Here is a 22119-nt window from a genome sequence, read left to right on the forward strand (position 1 = left end):
TATAATAATATTTACTAATATTTCAAAAAATTTCCTAAAATAAAATATTACAAAGGTTGGTTTATTTTCTAAAATTTAGCATTCAAAATTTATTATTCTAAATATATAATAACATTTACAAATATTTCAAAAAATTTCTTAAAAGTAAAATATCACAAAAGTAAAATAAAAAAATTATTATGTAATATTTAAAGTTTAATTGGTAGGAATATTTTTAAATGCACTTATTTATAGCTTTTATAAAGATACAAAGATAATTATGTAATTATATGGTCTGCATAATACAAATTTAAATAAATTTTATACCAAACGAGAAATCCTATGAGTTTTTAATTAATAATTTAATAAGACACGATATTATAACATTACTTAAAAATAAAAAATGCATTAATTAAACAAGAATTTAAAGAGGTTTATAAGGTTGTCAAAAAAGTTATTATCAAAAAATAAATATTATATAATTAATTGTTATAATTAATAAATTAATAAAAGTGTCTCATATTTGGATACTTGTTATTAGATGTTATATAAGTTTGTCCACTTGTTAAAATCATTATTATTTATATTTTTTTTAAAAAAGTAGAAGTACTACAGGCAAAGCAGATCTACGGTCCTCAAAACTCGAGCCCACCGAACCTTGATAGTCTCGGCATCACCAGATCCCATCCAGTTCACCACTATCCATTCTTCTCTTTCCGCTGGGTAGCCCTCTGTGTGCGTGTCTTGGTTCTCCGTGCTACGAAAATGGCACATGTAACGTGACGGTAATCTCGGCCCCATTTGCATGTGCCCTCCTCCGCCTCCTCTCTCTCTCTCTCCCTCTCTCTCCTCTTTAGTACAACCCCCCAAAGCACGCCCGCCGGAAGCTGCCTCACTCCCCCACCCCCACCCCCACCCCCACTCCCCTCTCTCTTCTGCAAATTCAGTTGCAGAAATTTTAAGGACAGTCTTCAAGATCTTCCTCTGCAAGCCAGCGACTTCGGTTCTCTTGCTCACTCTCGCCAATCGAATCGATCCACGCCGCTGCCATGAAGGTCGAGGCCCTGAAAAACCCTCTCGTCTCTTTCGAACTCAAAAGGTACGTTCAACTCTCCGCGCACCACTCCATCCTCCGCACTCGTTTTCTCACTTTTCTAGGGTTTTTGCTCACTCACTGTCTCGCCGATCTTCAGTTTGTGTCTGTGTCGTGTTGATTTTTACTGTATTATGGTCCGAGTACTTGCGTCGGTCGATGATCATTGCGTCGTCGTGGAGGATTTAGCTTTTCCTGGTTTGAAATGACAGTAGACTTGATTTGATTGTTTTTTTGAATCCGTTGAATTTTGATGGCGGGATAGATTGGGTGAATTGCTTTGTAATGTGGATTGGTGTTCTTTTTAGTTCTCTATCACTCCGTGATTCTGATCTGAACTGTGCTTGATATGCTGGTAGGTCTAGGTTTAGTGTAGTGTGTGTAGTGGAGTTCTGGTTTGGCGAGTGAAATGTGGTGCGAAGATAAGTGATTTGACTTTTCGCTAGGCAATGCAAAACTCTATGGATGGTAAGATTGAGATATTACGCGAAATTTGCCGTTGTCCAGTTGGGTGGGCGTTTTTGGCGGTCGATTGCTGGTAAATTGAGCAGCGTTGTTGTTGCTAACGCGATGACTCAATGTTCCTATATTTGACGTAGTTTTGAGCAGATTTGATTTGGCGTGGTATTAAGAATTTTATTTCAAATTTATTGTTGAGTACTGTGACTGAAAAATTGACATAACTAGTAGTGAATTGTGAACAGGGATGCTTATGGGTTTGCTGTGAGACCTCAGCACTTGCAAAGATACAGGGAATATGCTAACATCTACAAGGTTATTTTGCTTCTTTTATTTACTTTTCTCATTTTCATTTTCTTTGTTGGGCTCCGAGGAAACCAAGGAAAAGGGAAAAGATAAGGAAAGCATTTTTGAATTATTATTTTTTCGTTATTGTTTTAGTTTTCAAGAAAATTTTGGAGTATTTGCATGGAGGTTATTGTTGATTTGGTGTCTATCACACTCATATAACTGAAGTTCAAGATTCAAAAGTTTACTTGATTTTATCACCTTTTCTTTCTCTTTCTTTTCAAGCAACCAAATGGAGCCAAAAGTGGCCAATAAAGATTATATCCAGCATGAGTGATGGCATTATGTTTTCAGGAAGAAGAGGAGGAAAGATCAGAAAGGTGGAAAGACTTTTTGGAACAGCAAACAGAGTCTGCTCAATTGCCGCTAAATGGATTATGGCCAGAGCATGCTGGGGAGACTGAGCAAGAAACAGATGCTAACTCAGAGAATGGAGTCAAAGAAGATGATTATAGTGATAAAAATCATGGTTCAGTGGCAGCTGAGGCAAAAACTCACATGGTCCAAATATGGACTCCGATTAGACCATCCCTTCATGCCATTGAGAAGATGATGAGTAATCGCGTAAAAAGGAGTAACTTGTCAAAAATTGAGCCTGACAATGGACCTGCAAAGCCTCTTACTCCTATCGAAGAGGCTAGATCCCCAAAAGGAGCATCGGAGGAGGACTCTGAGGAGGAGTTTTATGATGTGGAGAGGTCAGACTTGGTTCAAGATGTCCCTTCAAGTGACAATGTAAGTTCCACAGCTGCGAGCAATGCTGGTGATGTTGAATCATTATTCCCTTGGAAAGAAGAGCTAGAGTGCCTTGTACGTGGGGGAGTGCCAATGGCTCTCAGAGGAGAGGTATATTATGCTCCCTCTCTTTCTCTCTCTCTCTCTCTCTCTCACTCTCTCTGAACAAGCTTGATTTTTGCCATATTTTCACAATTGCAGCTTTGGCAAGCCTTTGTGGGTGCAAGGGCACGCCGTGTGGAGAGCTACTATCAAGATCTGTTGGCTCCAGAAACTAAGTCTGGCAAGAACATGGAGCAGCATGATTTGCAATCAGATGACAATAGCAAGGGGTTATCTGCAGATTCTGCGTGTATAGCTGAGAAATGGAAAGGACAAATTGAAAAGGTCATAACGTGGTTGGGATTTGAACTTTAGTGTTCAATTTCTAAGTTTTGTACTTGCTACCTTCAGTCAAATTCATTTTTATTTATTATTTTTTTTTCTGACAGCAGGATTTGCCTCGAACATTCCCAGGTCATCCTGCTCTGGATGAGGATGGTAGAAATGCTTTGAGGCGTCTACTTACAGCATATGCTCGACATAACCCCTCAGTTGGCTACTGTCAGGTATTTGAATTCAGAAGAGTTTATGCACACTTTATCATAGATGTGGCGCTAATATATTTTAACCAAAAAGAAAGGAACTATTGCTTTAGAAATGTCTATGATACTTTAGTTTTCATATTTGCGGGTTGCAACATTTGTATTCCTAGATGCACAACATATATGCATCTTCCAGCAACTCAACGTTCTACACTCATCATGCAGTTTTTATAATGGCAAGTGAAAAACACATGTAATATTTTGGTTCTTAATTTCTAATTTGTCTAAACATGCATTATGGCTTAATTTTGCTCATTCCAAAAATGAAATGAGTCAACAAGATTTAGCTCAGTGCACATATAAAATCTCCAAATAATGGGTGTAGTCTCCACCACCAACTCACTTGGCTAAAAGTCAGAGAAATAATTCTTCACAATGGTAAGTGCCATTTGCTCCCATGGAGGTTCCTATTGGCAGTGGATTAGTTTTATATCATCCTTGCAATAATGGACCCAATGTGCGAAACCCTGCCTTTAGATAATGAGTTAGCTTCTGAACGAGCACAATCTTTATTTTGTTTAAGGAGTGAGTTGGTAGGCGTTAGTATTATATTATCGCAGTAGCACTGAGCATATGAAAATGTACGACTTATGCTTAATTTTCCAAAACAGAAAACAAAGGAATACAAGGCCAATGTTTAGTTATGCAGGTCAGTAATGTTTGTAGCAGCTTCATGTTTAAAATTGCTGCATCTTAAACAGTTGACAGGAGACAAATTTACTGATCTAATCAAATTGCTTGTATTTTATTTTAATTACTTTTTGTATTCCTTTTCTTTTTCTAATATTTTTGTTATTAATCTATCAAAAAAAGAAGTATCTGAGATATGAAATTTTAAACTTCCAATTTGACTGATCTAAGCAAGATTATCAAGTTTATGGTGCAGCAGAAGGGTTCCATGGGCGGCTCCTCTTATGGGAATATATTTTGTTTTGCTATAAAATTTTGTTCTGCCACTATAAGTAATATTTTCAGTTTGCTTGTATTTTATTCCCCATGTGTGTGCATATTGTCTCCCTGTCCTTACTCTTACTTGGTCTAATGTATGTCCAGGCCATGAATTTCTTTGCTGGCTTATTATTGCTGCTAATGCCTGAAGAAAACGCCTTTTGGTATGTTCAGAAATTTTATTCGTCTGCATTTTAAATTTGGCACACCTTGAGTTTATGTGAAAGAAAAGCTGTGTAAATCCAGTAGAGGGAGCGTTTTCTGATTATGGAACATGTTTGTTGTAATTTCTATTATGATAGGCTTGATTTACTCTTTCTATTATTCAATTATATCATGGAAGAATACATGACACAATGTTTTCTATCTAGTGCAGCGTCATAAGCATCATTTTGGTTTCTATTATTACAGTTTAACAGGCTATGTAGACTCATACATGGTTAGAAATTCTCAGGACTTTGATGGGCATTATTGATGACTATTTCGATGGTTATTATTCAGAGGAGATGATAGAATCTCAGGTAATATTTTGTTTCTAATTTTTTCTTGGGTTGGGTAATTTTATTTTAGGTAGTTTTTAAGATGTAATGCATTACTACCCCACTGCATTTATTTTATTTATGATTTTCTTTCAGCTCTAGGTTTCTCTCCTTAAACTAGTTGTATAAATGAAGTTGAAGAATCTCTTATATAGGCCACAGTAAATTGGTGGTACAAGACCTTAAAATTTTATTTGTCAAGTTTCTATGCTGTCAGGTGGACCAACTTGTTTTTGAGGAGCTGGTGCGGGAGAGATTTCCTAAATTGGGTTTGTTTCTCACTTTCTTGTTATGATTTGATATATTGTCTTTCCCAACTGTATTCTTTATCTGAAATTGGATGGTTTCTTATTTTACGTGTGCTTGTGGCGCAGTCAATCATCTGGATTACCTGGGAGTGCAGGTGGCCTGGGTTACTGGACCATGGTTCCTTTCCATTTTTATGAATATGCTTCCATGGGAAAGTGGTCAGGTTCTATGTTGTCTTGCATAAAATTTATAGCTTGATAATTTTTATTGAATATCTTTTTCTTGAGTATGCAATTAAAGTTGTCTGGATATTTTCAAATGTTTGGCCTTCCTACTGATGTTTTCACTGCCATTTATGACATGAGCGTTGATACTGTTCTAGATGCGAGTTTACCAATTGTCTGTTATCTTTATCTTGACTCCAGTTCTTCGAATATGGGATGTGGTGCTTTTCGAAGGAAATCGCGTCATGCTATTTAGAACAGCCCTCGCATTGATGGAGTTATATGGTACTGGGTAAAACGATTGTCTCGTTGATCTGATGCATTTTAGGTGCATTTGACATGAATTATCTGTTTAGAATGTTTTGCAGCATGAATCTTAATTTTATTCAGTTTAATGTAGGTCCTGCTTTGGTAACAACCAAAGATGCTGGAGATGCTGTTACTTTGCTGCAGACACTGGCTGGATCAACATTTGATAGTAGTCAACTTGTCTTGACAGCTTGCATGGGTTTCCAAAATGTAAATGAATCCAGATTGCAAGCGTCGAGAGATAAACATCGACCGGCTGTAATGGCTGCTCTTGAGGAACGATCAAAGGGGCTTCGGGCATGGAGGGATTCACAGGGTCTGGCATCTAAGTTATTGACTTTCAAGCATGACCCTGAATCTCTGATGACTGATTCAAATAAAACAGAACGAGTGGCTGATGCACAAACTAATGGTGCAGTATCTTCTATCGACTCTGGATCCACTAATGTTGATCAATTTCTTATTGGCTTGACAGGGGATGTAGAGATTGATGCTGTTCCAGATCTTCAAGAACAGGTAGTTTATTCCTTTCATTTTTCTGCAGAACGATATCTTATCCATTCCCTCTATCTTGGAATCAACTCTTAAATGTTTCCGAAACTGTCTGTATTCATTCAGCCCTGTCATTAGACAACTGTGTCTTTGCCTTTTGCTATTGTAGAATGTAGAAATATACAGATAACTGATTTGCTATTTCTTTTGCTGTTTCATCTTTAAGACACGAACTGTTTCCCTTGAGAGTCATGATCAACTGTTATCTTGCTGATGCCAGTGTTGGGCTGGGTATGATTTGAAGAAAAAAAAAAAGTGACCAGTTCTTAGGTGTATAATACTCAAATTCCATGAGTACTAGGATTGTTGAGTTGGGCATTGTGTACATGCTACATGATTATTTCCATTTAACTGTGAATTATATTTATAGGGAATTGGCCCAGGACTGTCTTATCCTCTGATTCATTTATGGACAGAGAAGCATTATAAATCTGATGATAGATGGTTGCCTTAGAACTTCATATTCAAACTTAGCACTTGTGGCATATTGTTGATGTATTGTTGGTGGAAAATAACTAAAGTTATTGTGGAACTTGTTGATAAATGAGCCTGATTTGCATCAGATAATCTATTGTTATGTTCTATTCTCAAATAAAGAGTAAATAATGCTAGGTATATTCACTATTACCTATAAGTTTTTGAGTGCACATTGCTTCTTCAATTGATGGTGAATTGCTCTACTCAACTGAAAATGAGAAGGAAAAGGAGGTTGAATGTTGTATTCCCTTTTATTCTCAACCTGGCCTCTTGCACGCAAAATGTTAGATGACTAGGATAGAAACCTGCAACTATTGAACTTGTCTTTTGGAGGAAGGGTGTTGCATCATTTTATGGACGTTTTTTTTTTTTGGTCATAGTATATGTCCTTTTGAGGTCATTAATGTTTGAACTTCTTGTTAAGTGGTCAACTGGAGTAGTTATCTCACGACCTTTTTCAAAATTCTACTGTGCGGATGCTGTGCAGGTGGTGTGGTTGAAGGTTGAATTGTGCAGGTTGCTGGAGGAGAAAAGATCATCTCTCCTCAGGTTTCTGTTATCCGTTTGATGTTGCATTATCAGCTTTTCAAACTTTGGTTGGTAATAAGTTATATATCAAGGGCACTCCTTTTTCTTTTGCCTCATCAGACCCCAATTAGTGTTGGTTTTGTTGGACCTTATGCGATCTATCTTATGTACAATGATGTTAACATACTTGTTTTCATGTTTGTCTGTGCATTTCTGAAAAAAATATTAGTAGTCAACTGTAAGTTAATGCAGGAACCATTTGCAGGGGGGAAAAAAAAGGAAAAGCAACTAAAGATAAATTAAAGAAAATTTGGAGAAAATTAGAGGAAAATGACACAAATAAAAAAAAAAAAAAGTTCAATTGGAGTTTCAATACTCAAACATGCAAGCTACCTTAAAAATGCAAAATGTATATCGGTTTTTCTGCAAAATATTATTATGGAAACAAATATAGGGAAATAATATCAAAATCCTCAATTAATAGATTGTATTAATTTATGATTGAGAAGTATAATACAAAGAAGAGAGACTTTGTTTGCAAATAATGGAATTCTAATTTCCAAAATATTGCAGTTTTTAATATATCTTGATTATATTCCAAGCTGGAAGTATGGAGCTTCTTAATTCTCACTAGCCTTAAAAACACGGGCTGGGAAATTCTAAAATTCACTTAGATGTATTTTGGTTTGTATTTGTTTATTTATTTTTGCTTGATAGATAATTGATATTCAGTTATTTTCCTGCTTTGTTTTCAGGGCTGAGGAGCTAGAGACAGCTTTGATGGAAATGGTCAAGCAAGATAATCGGCGCCAATTGAGTGCTAGGGTATCTTCTTAGCACCTTTACACGTGCCATTCTCCTTTACTTCTCTTCCCTCATCTCCTGCACCTTCCCCCCAATTTTGGCAGCCAGAGATATTTATTGTTTATGCTATCCTTGCTGGTTATGCGGTTATTAGGCGACATTGTAAGAAACTTGTGTTTGTGTGACTTTAATGTTATTGATTCTACTTCACTCCTAATCTCCTTCTCTTTACAAACTTATGCATATTGTAATAAGCTCGCGACTCCCTCTTTCTCTCTCTCTCCCTCCCCATATGCATAGTGAAGCTATAATAAGATGTGTGTGCACACATGCATATGCATGCTTGCCTGCATGTGTATGTGCTATGGTTATAGCATTCAGCCCTGCCTCACCTATGTTTGTAAACTTCATTTTTCCTTGAGGATTATCTGTGGTTAGACAATGACCTTCTCTATTTTGCATGAATTACATAATATCTAACAATTATATTGACATGAGAAACTGGATGCTTGCAATGCAATAAAGGGGAAGAGGCTAGATTAAACAGAAATAAGAAAATGCAAAGAACGGAATCAGAAGATGATGTTTTTCTTTAAAATGCACAAACTTGAAGAAAAGAAGTGGTGTACAAACCTTGGGAGTTATTCTGTGTGAATTGAAAATTAGCAATTGAGAAATATAATAATCAGTAAAATACATGGTTCCACACTTTCAGTAAGGTCAACTATTGAGGAACAGATGAATTTAAATATGTAAGACAGCTCTGTGGTAAAAAAATCTTATTCAGTGAGGCATGCTATGGGAGGTTTGGGGTTCAATATTGACAATGGAAAAAGTAGTCATTCGTTGGAGAATTCTGTGAAAAAATATATGATAAAATAGGCATTTTTTCTTGGTATCTACATCTAGTTGTAAATATTTTGAATTTTGGTTGATGCTGTTATAAAAAATATTGACAGGCTTCGTTAAGCATCCTTGCATCTTAAACTTCCATGTTCCGAAAGTACAGTAAAAAGATTAAAGGAGCTTCTAATATACTGGTTGTTGGTTGCGTTGCTGATTTTAGGGGTTCCAGATCTGATGTATGTGTTAGTTTGACCTCTCTTTCTGGTTTTGAATTTCTTTATTTGTTTTCTTCTGGCATATTTTATTTAGTTATATTTTTGTTAATAGTAAATATGAAAAACACATCGAGTGTGTTTAAACTTTATTTAAACATTTTATCCCCTTGGGAGGCTTTAAAAAACAGACCAATTCCCAATGTAAATAAGCACAATTTTACTAGAAGAAAAAACATTTTATCCCTTAGTAATTTTTCAAAAACCAATCATTATCTTAAAATGTAGTTTCTCCAGAAGGTTTTCATCTTCCCTTGCTTGCATTGATTGAGCTATCAACATCTGATGCATCTGAATTACAAAGATCGAAATTTTGTATACATTTCTATGAGAAATTGATATACATATGATTGCAGAATTTTCTGAAGGCATGCATCTATGTTTGCTCGGCCCTAAGTAGTTGTTATGGTTTTCTTAATTACTGTGTTTGTTGATTTGTTTTGTAAATGCAATTTGTTGATTTTATTAATTACTACAACCTGGGCTATGCTAATCATTGTTGTCAGGTTAGATGCTTGTTTATCATCTCGGCCCTAAGTAGGTGTTATAGTTTTCTTAATTGCTGTGATTGTTGATTTGTTTTATAATTACAATTTTTTGATTTATTAATAACTTCAATCGGGGATATGCCAATCATTGTTGTCAAGTTAGATGCTTGTTTATCATCTGAGTTCTTGTTAGTTTTTTTTTTTTTCAGTACTCAGAAAACCTGTTAATGTGCATTGCATGCTGTCATGCTGAGTACCTGCTTATGTTGTCCAGGTTGAGCAATTGGAGCAAGAGGTTGCTGGACTTCAAACAGCCCTTGCTGAGAAGCAGGAACAAGAGCATGCCATGCTTCAGGTATCTTTTTTGTTTCATTTTATGGTTGTCTACCTGGTATCTCTATTCTTTAACTAATCATGTTAAGGGCTTTTCATTATTAATTGCTATTGCTAGATCACTTATTAATTTTATAGGTCTTGATGCGAGTGGAGCAAGAACAAAAGGTAACTGAAGATGCTCGCAGATTTGCCGAGCAAGATGCAGCAGCCCAAAGATATGCCACACAAGTTCTTCAGGTTCTTTTATTTTGATTTGCTTGTGCATTGACGTTTTTCTTACACATTCTTTTGAATTTTGTGTTAATGTTATGTTATGCTTTTAACTAAGAAGTTGAATAAGCTATGTAACCTCCCTAAAGCAAATAGTTTTTATATATTATTTCATTACAAGTCTTCAGTGTAATCATTATTGAACTTTCTCTTAGCTTTTTGGTTTGGCAAGAGGCGAACACTACAGGGTTTCAACTTTAAACCCAAATTTATAAGTATGCACTTTCAGTTTGACCTGCTAACGGAAGCAAACTGAAATTTTTGTTTCAGTTCGGTTTGAAACAACAGCTTGATTGGCTTTGATACTTAAATATTCCAATCCAAACTACAGGGTTATTGATTCATAGAATGAAAATATTATTTATAGATAAAGTAGATAAATAGTATCTTTGGAATGTATTTATATATAAAATAACCTGATTTTACATATATACTTCATATTTTGGATAAATTGAAACCAGATTGTACTCCTAATATTTTAGTTTGGTTTCCTTATAGATGTGGTTTCATTCAAATCACATAAGAGTATTAAAAATGGGATTAAACTGAACCATGGGCACTCATATTTGCATTCATTAATTTCTTGAGACACGTCATCCGCAGGGTTGCCTGCTTCTCTCTGACTAGTTTTTTTATTGTGAACTGAAACAACCTTTGTGGGATTCTGTAATCAACTTTTGTTTTGCATTTCCATATTATTCAAACTACATTAACTGGACTCTCATTTTATGATGAATTCTGCTGATCCCATTTCTCTCTCTCAAATGTTCCTGCTTTGATCAAGGTGATTTTGTAAGCAAGCTCCAAAGGCATTGTTCTATCAGCCAACTCAAATTCCTCTTCAATATGAATTCCAGTTATTTTATCTCAACATCCTACTTTGACCAAGCTGGGCTTGTCAGCATGCTTTAGTTCCACTAAACTATTTATGCGTCACTATGAACGTGCATGGGATTGTACTTAATACAAGTCATCTAATCATCATATAAAAGGGGAATACTCAGCAGAGCTGAAAGGCGAATGAGTGCAGATGCGAGGTTAGTTTACTTTTTAAAAGAGAGATTTAGTGAAAAAAGGTTTTACTAAAAGGTTAGCGAGAATAATCCTTTTGAGAAGAAGAAACGGGGTGATGTATGTAGCAAGGAGGGTTAGCTGGATATGATTTTGATTATATGGGGCGTTAATTATCAATGAGGTTGACTAACAACTTAGGCTTGGATAAGATTTTTCTGATTCATTGAGGGAGTTTTCTTATAGGCCTTGACCTCCAATGGATGTTTTAGAGGGAGTTCATGCTTCAGAGTATGATGGAATAGGCAAGAAAGAGATATGATTGAGCAAACTGAGGCTTCTATTTTGTCTGTTTCTGGGTCTCGCTTTCAATATTTGCTAAAAGGGGTTTGCAGTTATGACTTATGAGCTGATCGGGAGGGGAAGGAAGTCCAATTGGATGGTGGTAAAAGTAAGGCTAGGAAGGGACAACAGGAATTGTCCACTTTGCAGTGTTGTATTAATTATGATGGAAAGAGTTTGAAACAGGGCTTTCTAAGGTAGCTCTTATTTGGTTTTTTTTTTCGGAGGGTGACCAGTTTTGTTTTGGGTTGTTTCTTCTCTGTTTTAGTTTCCTTTTTTGAGAATGTCTTATCCTCTTTTGTTTGTATATCTTTCTCTCTTAATATATATATATATTCTGCTTTTATCTTAAAAAAATAATCTTTTTTCCTTTATGTCCAGTGTATTCTTACATATTGTATACCCTTTTAATGTTCACAGTCATGTTTAGCTGTGTCTGTCTAGATTGGGGGAGCTTCCACTAGTTATTGGCACTGAATTTGTGTTTTGGTTCCACACTGGACCGAGCTGTGTTTGTGTTCTATTGCCATATCATATTCCCCACATGAGGTGAGAGTTGGATCCATTAATTATGCTCCTTTAAAGAAGTATATGCTTTTCTAATCTTGTAAGACATCAAACCCTTGGCAAAAGGAGGCTATCAACCCACTAAATTGCTAGTTTCCTTTCACATCTTCTAGGGAAACCGTCTTATTGTTGGTGGTATTTGGCAGCCTGGAGGTCCACTCTTTGACAAATTAATCAACAATTTTGCTTCAAAAAACCTCAATATGTTTTTATTATTTATCAACATGGTGTGAACAGATTCACAATTCAAAAGCAAGCCATTGGCTTTAGTGGATGGGTATAAGTTTGGGATCATGTTATGACAATGGTGGTGATGATTTATGATTCTATAGTACATGGCCTTCAATCATCATCGTTGCTGTTGTCATGATTATCATCTTCTTCATCCGCCCTCACCTTTTTCTCCCCCAGTATTTCCTGTACTTCCCCCCCTCCCCCCCTTCAAACTGATTCATGGCATGTTCATGCATTAAATTTGGTGGTGGTGGTGGGGATGTTATCACTGGCATTGCCATAGATGTTTCTTGGTAGAATTTTACAGTAACTTGCCCCTTGTAAAAAAATGTAATCACATTTAAACTAATTTTCAAGAACAATTGAAGTACTTCAAAATCTTCGAAATACATACAAGTCATGAAAAATGTACCTGAATTTATGTTTCAAAATGAAAAACCTACATCACTTTATGCTTCAAAATATTTTTTTTTTTTAAAATTAAAAATGATAAAATTAAAAACACAACTGTTGTATGCTTTATGGATCAAATTCCTAAATGACCAAAGTTTGTTTTTTGTTGGATAGGTAAAGATCTGAACTTGATTTGGTTAAGCGTAGATGTTTGTTTCAGGTTATTATTCTCCCAAAGTTCAACATGGGCATTGTGAATTTGGCTATTAATTTTAATTGGCAAGATTGTAAGGATTGGTGTTGATTGTTTTTTCCCTTTTTAAGGTATAAAAAGTACCCGCAATTTTATCTTTCACTGTTAGTGGGTCAAATTAGGAAAAGTTCCAAAAATATTTCAATATTTCATGATACATATATTTTTTTAACCAAATTAGTTGGGCTCAATTGACTCCACTGAAATTACTACAAGTCTGCCCATGGTTGTTGCTTTCGTCATTGACCTTGTTCCTATTTCTGTCACCATCTCTTGCATTATTTTAAATTCTTTTCCCCTACTTACATGCTGCTCTGCATCTATTTGTAAAAATGCTAGACCTAATGATTTGGTAGTTGTTTAACTTATCTTTTAATTTCATGATGCTGGTGTTCTAGATCCAAATATTTCATATTGTTTCAAGTTGTAATTTTTACTGATCCAACCTGCAGGAAAAATATGAAGAGGCTGTTGCCTCGCTCGCTCAAATGGAGAAGAGGGCGGTGATGGCAGAATCCATGCTGGAGGCTACTTTGCAGTATCAATCTGGCCAAGTTAAAGCACAACCTTCTCCACGGTATGTGGTATACATATTAGGTTTATATGCTCTTGCAGTCGCATATTTAATGTCAAGAAAAATTAATCCTGCATGATTTTTAATATCGGTTTTGATATTCATCTGTTATTCTTCTTCCAAGTCTCTTTCCTCTGTTCCAACATATAGCTGTCTGAAACATGTGAAAAGACTTGAAACATATGCATGAAATTTACCCTTGGATCAACAATAAGGTTGCTCCTTCGTTACTGGTTGGTCACAAGTTCAAGTCCAAAAAAACAGCATCTCTGCAGGGGTTAGGCTGCGTACACTGACGACCCTTCTCTTACCCTCATAAAGCAGAGAGCCTTGTGGCCCAGGGATTTTTTTTTTCATGCCTCTGGATGTAGCTGGTATATTTTGACAAATATAAATTTGCTTTGTAGCTCTGTAAATTCAGATTCTTCACCAGGACGAAGCAATCAAGAACCCTCACAAGAGCTGCCGATGAGGAAGATTGGTTTGCTAGCCAGGCCATTTGGGCTTGGCTGGCGTGACAGAAACAAGGTTAGTTCTCATGTCAATTTGCAGTTAAGGATGATTACCAAATTATCCACGCAAGTAGGATTTATTATGCCATTAGATGATATAGAACAGGTGGGCTGCCAGTCTGTAGGACACATTTACAACTAATTTAACAAAATAGTTATCATGTATTTCTTCTCTCTTTTACTGGAAACCTTTGTTTCAGTAGAACATGGGTGCTTGTTTTAGAAGCACAGTATTATTTTAAGACGTACTTTTTCATTTGACTTTTAACTAATTTTTAAAAGGTACTTTTCGAAATTATTTTTTTAAGAAAATAAATATTTTCTGAAAATATTTTTTTTTTGAAAAAAAAAAAAAAGGAACTTATAAGTAATTTCAGATTACTTTTAGATAATTATTTTTTCAGATAAGTACTTTTTACTTGTGTTCCAGACAAACCCTAAATATAACTCCCAATTATGCTGTGTTTAGTTATCAAAGTATCATTTTCCTAGGAGCTCTAACCAAAATAGGAATGATACAACTACCGGTACAAATTAACTTTTCTATGTATGTGAAATCACATATACTGCATGCAGCAGCAGCAGCAGGTGAAATCCCCAAACAATGAGGAGCCGACTGATTTCAAGTGTAGTAATGAGGCAGAAAGTCCAGGCACTGAGCAGAAAGACAGAAACGGCCATCAAGTGCATGAGAAACAGTAAAGAGAGCCATGTTTAAAAATTGTGAAACCCTCAAATGTTTTTCATGCCAGGATGTCGTCATATCCTCTCCTATGTTGATATCAGTTCAGGGAGCAGCAAGGCTTTAGTAGTCCCATCTCCCATTTCGTTTTAAGCAGATCCATTTATGCTATATAGATCCATCCATTGTTTTCTAATTAGGTCCTTAAAATTATAGTTTAGAGAAAAGAATGTTAGGGAAAAAAAACAAAAAAGAACATGGGCTCCATGGTTACATAACTGTATAATCTTTGGTTCATTTCTTGTATTATTTTGTTGCTTAAAATTTTCACTTCTCATTGGATGGATATTGATTATGTTGGTTTTATCAAAAGAAATTTGAGGATAATCTTTGCCCAAGTCTTCATAAGTTTTACCTTGGTTTGGCATTAGCTAGGAGCTTTAATGGTATGTAGATGGGAATGAGGAGACGTAAATAGTAGTTTTAAGTTTCAGAGTCGGCTTAAATGGTAGGCTTTCTTTTTTAAAATAAAATTGGTGGTACTGATTACGAGGGCAATGGAGGCTGGACGACACCAAAGAAACGAAATGAGAGAAATTAACAAGTTTGTTACATTTTAATGCCAAAATCTCTCGTGTAAATGTTGTTGTTGTTTTGAAATTAGCAAATTAAGCTTGTCTTTTCTGATTTGTTCATGGGTTAAAAGGGTGTTAGGCCTCCTCCTCTAGGCACTTTCAGGTGATATTTAGTTTGCAGAATAAGTATTTTTAAGAATAATAAAAAATACAATGAAGCCTTTTATGATAGAAATAATTATTATTATTTTTATCTATTACTTATTCCATTCTTTATTATAGATTCATAAAAAATTTGAAATTGTCATTTACCTTATGATAATAATAACCATTCAGCAGATTAGACGTAACTTTAGGCTCGTACTTGGTGTAGCGAAAGAACAGGCAAAGAGGGGATGAGCTGGAGCTGACAATCTAAGCTAGGGGCATGTTGTGGGCATTATTAAAACCAAAACAAGCCAAAAGATAAAGAAAAGAAAAGATAAAACTCATGCAATTGCTCCTTGTAAATGTTTGGCCGAATACAAGATACTCACATAAGATTTGACATAGGATAAACTCCACAACACTAAATTCAATGGAGTCCTACAAAACATTTTGGTTGCGAAATGTAACTTGATTTTAAAATGTAAGATGCACCACAGAAGAATGTCATTTTTGTTTCCAGCAAACCAAACAAACAATTTTAAGCTTGGAGCGAGCCAAAAGAACATCCTTTCCACCCCTTTCTAGCTGTGGTACTAAGCATCGCCAATGATTGAACTCTCTCTTTCCTTTATGTTTTTCCTATTACACAATTTAAAACATATGGTTGCGTCTCAATGAAAAATTGCATCATCTCTTCAAAGCCCAAAGCATTGCTAATTCATTGTGGGGGACAATCACCCAATACAAACTTTTCATTGCTCACGTAACATGCACATGGTAAAATTTTTCCCCAAAAGAAAATTGTAAAAAATTTATAGTTCCTCTCCCATACCTAGCATTTTTTAACATGCATTGTGTGCATTTCTAAGGAAAAAAACAAAAATTGTCAGAATAACCTAATTATACAATGAAACGACCAAAAAGAGTAAAGTAAAAATAAGCATGTCATGCGAAACTAAGATCATATAAAGGGAAAGGGGTAGCATATATAGAAGCAACCAAAAAAAAAATTAAAATAGCTTGTAAGCGGCGGGCACAAACAAAAACGACAACCCCATAGCTCAATGTAAAGGGTACGGGGTAAAGGAATTGTTTGTTATTGCTTCTTGTTCCTTTTGGGATTTCAAAAATAACTAGTATTTTTTGAACGCATAAAGTATGCATCTTTAAGAAGAAAATAAATTGAATGATTAAAATAATTATTTAAAAAGTGAATTTTTTTTTTAATTAAAAACAATTTAGGGGGGATAAAAGGAGAGCCCAAAGGTGCATATATAAGCATAAGTTTTCAAATAAAATATTAAAATTAACAAGAAATGGAAACAAAAGCAAAAATAAAACAAAATACGCTATATAAAACATAGAAAAAGCAAATACAAAAACCACATAATGCAATAATAAAATTAATATAACAAAGCTAACAAAAAATCGAAGCATGCATCAAATAATTCACAAATTAGAATAACTTAGGATTATAGATAGAATAAGATGAAGCAATAAAACCAAAAAAGAAACATAAAAAGAGGAAAGTCTACCACAAAATCTAATAAAAAAATAAAATAAGATGATGCTAGCTTAAACTAAATAACATAGACAAAACACACACACTAACAGGACACTCAAAATCACATAATACACCAGTATAATTCAAACAAAAAAGGAACACAAAATTTCCAAAAGAAGATAAATAAGTTTCCTAATACTAATATGCAAATGGAAGGAGAAAATGTTCAGAGTAAGGGGCATTTAGATCTCAAGTGCACATTCTATCTTGATGCAGACAACCACACACAAGGACAAATTTGCACACACATGAGCAATATAACCAGTGAGAAGGTGAAAATCTAATAACCAATAATCAAATGGTTTTACTATTCAAGAAAAGACCAGTTCCTATAGAAAAAGCATTTAAATACAAGGAAAGGAACTCAAGCTAAATTGTACAATAAGAAAAGTGAGGGGAGAGGGGTGGGATTCAAGAAAGAAAAAGATCTCCTTTCACAACAAACACAAGAGGTTTGTAATTGAACCTGTTATCTGGAGAGACGCAAAATTCGATCAACAGATAAGACTGTAGGTGACTAGGTGCAGCCCCAACAATGGCGAATGACTTAGCTCCAATCTCTATGACCATCAAAGTACAAAGACAAGCCCATCCTGAGTAGATAAACCATTCCACAGCAGTGCAACAGCAGGGGGGTGACAGCAATCATATCATGTCTTGAAAAATCTCGTGTAATTGCTTGCAATGATAAAATGATTTCAAAATAGCCTCTGGGCTTATTCTCTCTCAGACCAATAAGAAATTATTACTGTTCCCTTCTTGTTCTAGGCGTGGAAGAGCACGAGCGGAAGTTTTGAACTGGCTGGGTTTCGGGATCATATTTTTGAGAGGCAAGATAAGTCAGAGCAGTGACTACATCTGCTATGAGAGGTCGCATTGTAGGCTGCTCCTGAACACACATGGCGGCAACAGCAAGAGCTTGGTACAATCCCCTCATCGGGTATTGCCCTTGGAGCATTGGATCAGCTATCTGATTGAATTTCCTTCGATCTTTGAACAAGGGTCGTGCCTGTGACATGGACAAAACATTTACAGAAGATCAACAAAAGTCGCTCACTTTTTCCTCATTATTTTTACCAATTTAAAGAAGGCACCCTGATTTCACTAGAAGCAAAAACAGGGTGTTTCTACAAAGTACATTTTTTCACATCCCAAAATATACTATTCGTGTTGAACATTTGAACCAATCTGTTTATTGGTCAATTTATTCTACAAATGTGCATCAGTGAACTTAGAATAGCAAAAGGATTTGCAGGGGTAAAGATTAATTCAAGTGGCATGGTATATGAAGCTCCTAAAACTAAACTATTGGAGCAGAAGGGTCAGAGAACCATTAACTTGTGGAGATTTGTCAGGAGTATATCCACAAGGACCATGATGGGTTATCCAGATGTTTTGGCATACTATTGTAAACCTGTCATAATTAAGTAGTGGCCTGAACATAGTGTGTACATACTCTTGAGTCAAATCCACTCCAAACAGGATGAAGTGTAAATTCAAGATTAGCTAGAAGAAAATCTTAAATGAGAAGATGTTTGCCGAGTTCACTAGAAAACAACTTAAAAGGGAAGATGCCCGAGAATTCACTAGAAAACATCTTAAAGGGGAAGATGCTCCAGAGCAATATATAGAAACAAAAATAAATGATTAGGAGTTAAGGATTGTCTACAGAGATTTGCTGTCAGCCTCATGTTCAAGACCAATATCTGTACAAAGTTCATGTTAAAAATAAGAACCATCTTCAGTTGCACTTCTGGTCCAGAAGGTGAACCTCATTATCGTACATGTTTTTCTGGCCACTTCAATGATCACAGATCAACAATACATAAATGCCACTCACAAATTCAATGGTCCAGATTTGATACCGCTTCAGGGGAATCTTTTCTTGAGGTCATCTCACTTGGCATCAACATGTATTTCAAGAAAAATGCCTTTAGAAACATTTAAACACTAACTGTATAGAGTTGGACAAGTTGTGGTTCTCTTACTCACCCATGCAACCAGATTGTGCTCCCCAGCTGCTTTTGAATTGTCAATTGCTTTTCTGCCAGTAATGATTTCCAGAAGAACAACCCCAAAACTATAGACATCTGATTTCAATGTAAGCTGACCAGTCATTGCATATTCTGGTGCACAATATCCATAAGTTCCCATCACTCTAGTGGACACATGGGTTTTATCCCCAACCGGACCCAATTTGGCCAAGCCAAAATCAGAAAGCTTGGGATGATATCCTTCACCAAGTAAAATGTTTGAACACTTCAAGTCGCGATATATAACAGGGGGGCTTGCTTTGTCATGCAAATACTCCAAGCCTTTCGCAGCACCCGCAGCTATTTTCATTCTTGTATTCCAGTCAAGTCGTTTTTTATCAGGCGGCAGGTCTGGAGCACATATAATCATGTCAGATGAAATAACTTTATTTTCAGGGGAAAAAATGGCATGCCAAAGTAAGATAAAGCAACTGAAACACAATAAATTTGCACCATGATGGGAGTAGGGGCCTCTGGCACCTGAGTCTAAAACCAAAAGCATAGATTGCTGAGCACCATAATTTCACATACCATGCAACAGTATAGCACTCACAAGTGACAACTAGTTTGCAGCTCAGAAGATTGCCGGTGCATGAATAATATGACTGAATGATGATGGATCATTCGCTTTGAAGTTCCATAGCAAAGTACAAATGATTACAAAATCATTCAATCGTCCTTTGTTCATGCAAATATATTTGGTGGGACCCATTTAATTAGGTCTCAAGCCTTTAATTACAAACCACATGTGGAATGAACTGTACTTGTACAGCCCTCACTGCTGGACCTGGTAATCAATATATTAGGACACAAAAGATACCAAACTTACCATGTAGATGGTCTTCCAAAGATCCTAGCGGCATGTATTCATAAACCAAAAGTCTCTGATCTCCATCGGCACAATAACCAATTAAGTTAACAAGGTTTGGGTGGTGAAGTAGGCTCAACATCAATACTTCAACAAGGAATTCTCGGTTCCCTTGTAGCCCATTCCGATCAAGCTGCTTGATAGCAACAATCTACATCACACAAGATAACAAGGTCCAAGTCTTAGAATGAGCTTGTATGGTGCCAAAGTTCAACCCATAACTACAAAAGCAATAAACGTTATAATACTCAAAAAGAAATTGATACAGCCATGGAAAATCAAATCAAACCATCAAAATTTTGAGTATGACAAGGATAAGCATAATAATATATATTTGCAACAATTATTCAGTCGTGCAGGATTTGTTATTTCACTTTATTTTTTCGACCCAAATCTGATGAACCCAACATACCTTATTGGTGCTCTCCAATCGTCCCTTATAAACTCTGCCAAAACCTCCTTCACCTAAAAGACAATCAGCCCGGAAATTCTTTGTTGCAGCTGCCAATTCACGAAATGTAAACGTATGCGCAGCTATGTGATCAGATCCTCCATCCTTAGACGCCTCTTTCTTTACATCCAGTGAAGGATTCAGTTTTAATTTTTCTAAAACAAAAACAATAATAAAAACGCAATCAACGCTAACTGGGGAGATACAAATAGCAAAATAAATGTACCGTGTTAAAAACATTAATGGGCTTTAATTTGATTTCCATGAGAACAAAAAAAAAATAATAAGAGCCATTAATAACAGCTTAGGAAATTATAATAAACAGCAAAGAGAGAGAGGGAAAAGTACACCCAATTCAAACTTTTTGAATGATGCAACTCTAATATTAAGGCACCGTGGCTACATCAACAGCGTTCATTGTGGCACAATGATGGGCCATGATATGATTATGAGCTGAGTGAAATTCTATTATACTCTTTTGAAGCAATCACGCACAATAAATTAACATCAGCAGCTCTTCAGTTAAAAACGCACAACCCATAAAAGAAACTCAAACTGATTTCATTACTTTAAAACTGAGAAATTTAGCTTCGCATACATATAGACTGACCAACGAAGCAAGTCAGATTAACAATGGAATTAACCCGTAAGTCAAAGCTACGATTTAAAAGCAATCTAATGCCGGCAATTGAAATCCCACCAACCAAAAAAAAAACAATCATAATCCTAACATTTAAGATTACCCCTGAAATTACCACATTTGACTCCGACTTCTTTGTAAAAACATGCCCGTATAAGAATCATGGCATGCATCAGCCACACGAGAAATTTTTTTCTTCTTCTTATTATTTGATAAATTCAAGCAAAAATTTCCAAACCCATTTCCTCCAAAATCAACGGAGATCGCAACAACACCACAGACCCACGAAAGAAAGCCCAAAGCAATTGCGCATTTAACAAGTTCTTCTTCAGTTTTTAAGCGAATCAGGAAGGTTCAGACGCATGAAAGCACTCAAAGAAGCCTTGAAAATTAATGAGCATGAAAAGCAAGAGTAGGGTAAAGAAGTGATAGTGTTTTTCGGACTAAATTTTGATCAGAGAGGGATTGACAGAAATACCTGAAGCGGATGGGATCTGATCGTGAAGCTTGTTGTTCTGCTGCCTCTTCTTCGCTTTTTTGCTTGATTTTCCGGAACAGGGAAACCATCCCATGGCTTCTTCCTCCGCAAACCAAACTCAAAAACTATAAACACGAGACAAAGACCTTCACAGAGAGAGAGAGAGAGAGAGAGAGAGAGAGAGAGCAGAATTCAGACACAGGGCTTTCAACTATATGTATTTTTCATTGAAGGGCCTTTTTGCAATTGTGCCCTCGTGTCTTAGCATATTGCCAATCGCACCCCCATATTACGGGTAAACTATTTCTTTCCCCATCCAAATTACGGGTACACTGTCTATGGTCAATTTTAGATGATAGTTTAATTTTAGAATGAGACTATTAGGATATAAAATATAATTCTCATTTTGAATGTATTCATGATCTTGTTTGGAATGCATTTTAAAATTATGTGAAATTAAATCAAATTTAACTTTTTAATTTTATTTAAATTCATATTTAAGGTTTGAACTTCAAACACTTAGGTTATGTTTAGTTTGCTATTTTTATGAATAAATTAATCTTAATAAGTTAGTTATAATTAGTTATATAAAAAATTATAACAAGAAATAATTATTTTCAAATTTCATTATTAGATGTCTATTCCATTCTTATTACACATCCAATAAAATAAATAGTTATTTCATCTAACCAAAC

At 35.6% G+C, this 22119-nt stretch overlaps 2 protein-coding genes across 8 annotated transcripts; one reads left to right on the forward strand and one right to left on the reverse strand.

Annotated features, from left to right (window-relative positions):
- The first annotated feature begins 670 nt into the window (after window positions 1-670).
- Window positions 671-15066, forward strand: LOC131167075 (uncharacterized). Of its 7 annotated transcripts, none has more exons than XM_058125855.1 (19): window positions 671-1078; window positions 1777-1846; window positions 2174-2725; window positions 2816-3001; window positions 3109-3222; window positions 4312-4370; window positions 4661-4727; window positions 4963-5014; window positions 5120-5212; window positions 5420-5503; window positions 5619-5843; window positions 6003-6043; window positions 7044-7105; window positions 7840-7909; window positions 9769-9849; window positions 9966-10067; window positions 13353-13477; window positions 13882-14002; window positions 14563-15066. In XM_058125855.1, exons 1-19 carry the CDS (start codon window positions 1029-1031, stop codon window positions 14686-14688), a joined length of 2280 nt encoding a protein of 759 aa, XP_057981838.1. In that variant the 5' UTR covers window positions 671-1028; the 3' UTR covers window positions 14689-15066. The 7 variants fall into 7 exon arrangements, with proteins under 7 accessions (XP_057981838.1, XP_057981833.1, XP_057981832.1 ...); XM_058125856.1 differs by having other exon boundaries at window positions 724-1078; window positions 14566-15066; XM_058125854.1 differs by having other exon boundaries at window positions 726-1078; window positions 3106-3222.
- A 2169-nt stretch (window positions 15067-17235) lies between these two features.
- Window positions 17236-21622, reverse strand: LOC131167076 (probable serine/threonine-protein kinase PBL7). The gene is made up of 5 exons (XM_058125857.1): window positions 21425-21622; window positions 20268-20461; window positions 19817-20006; window positions 18947-19338; window positions 17236-17963 (listed from the first exon to the last, which is right to left on the reverse strand). Exons 1-5 carry the CDS (start codon window positions 21516-21518, stop codon window positions 17700-17702), a joined length of 1134 nt encoding a protein of 377 aa, XP_057981840.1. The 5' UTR covers window positions 21519-21622; the 3' UTR covers window positions 17236-17699.
- Window positions 21623-22119: the final 497 nt, after the last annotated feature.

This window comes from Malania oleifera, chromosome 10, assembly GCF_029873635.1.
Source record: "Malania oleifera isolate guangnan ecotype guangnan chromosome 10, ASM2987363v1, whole genome shotgun sequence".
In the NCBI taxonomy this organism is placed as follows: Eukaryota; Viridiplantae; Streptophyta; class Magnoliopsida; order Santalales; family Ximeniaceae; genus Malania; species Malania oleifera.

Excerpts from the sequence above, each read along its gene's own strand:
- LOC131167075 (XM_058125849.1), top strand. The coding sequence starts at position 1,029 with ATGAAGGTCGAGGCCCTGAAAAACCCTCTCGTCTCTTTCGAACTCAAA. Across the intron at positions 4,371-4,660 it reads CCTGAAGAAAACGCCTTTTG|GACTTTGATGGGCATTATTG; the intron begins GTATGTTCAGAA and ends AGAAATTCTCAG. Across the intron at positions 7,106-7,839 it reads AAAAGATCATCTCTCCTCAG|GGCTGAGGAGCTAGAGACAG; the intron begins GTTTCTGTTATC and ends CTTTGTTTTCAG.
- LOC131167076 (XM_058125857.1), bottom strand. The coding sequence starts at position 21,518 with ATGGGATGGTTTCCCTGTTCCGGAAAATCAAGCAAAAAAGCGAAGAAG. Across the intron at positions 20,462-21,424 it reads TCAGATCCCATCCGCTTCAG|AAAAATTAAAACTGAATCCT; the intron begins GTATTTCTGTCA and ends TTTTTGTTTTAG. Across the intron at positions 20,007-20,267 it reads GATTGGAGAGCACCAATAAG|ATTGTTGCTATCAAGCAGCT; the intron begins GTATGTTGGGTT and ends TGTGTGATGTAG.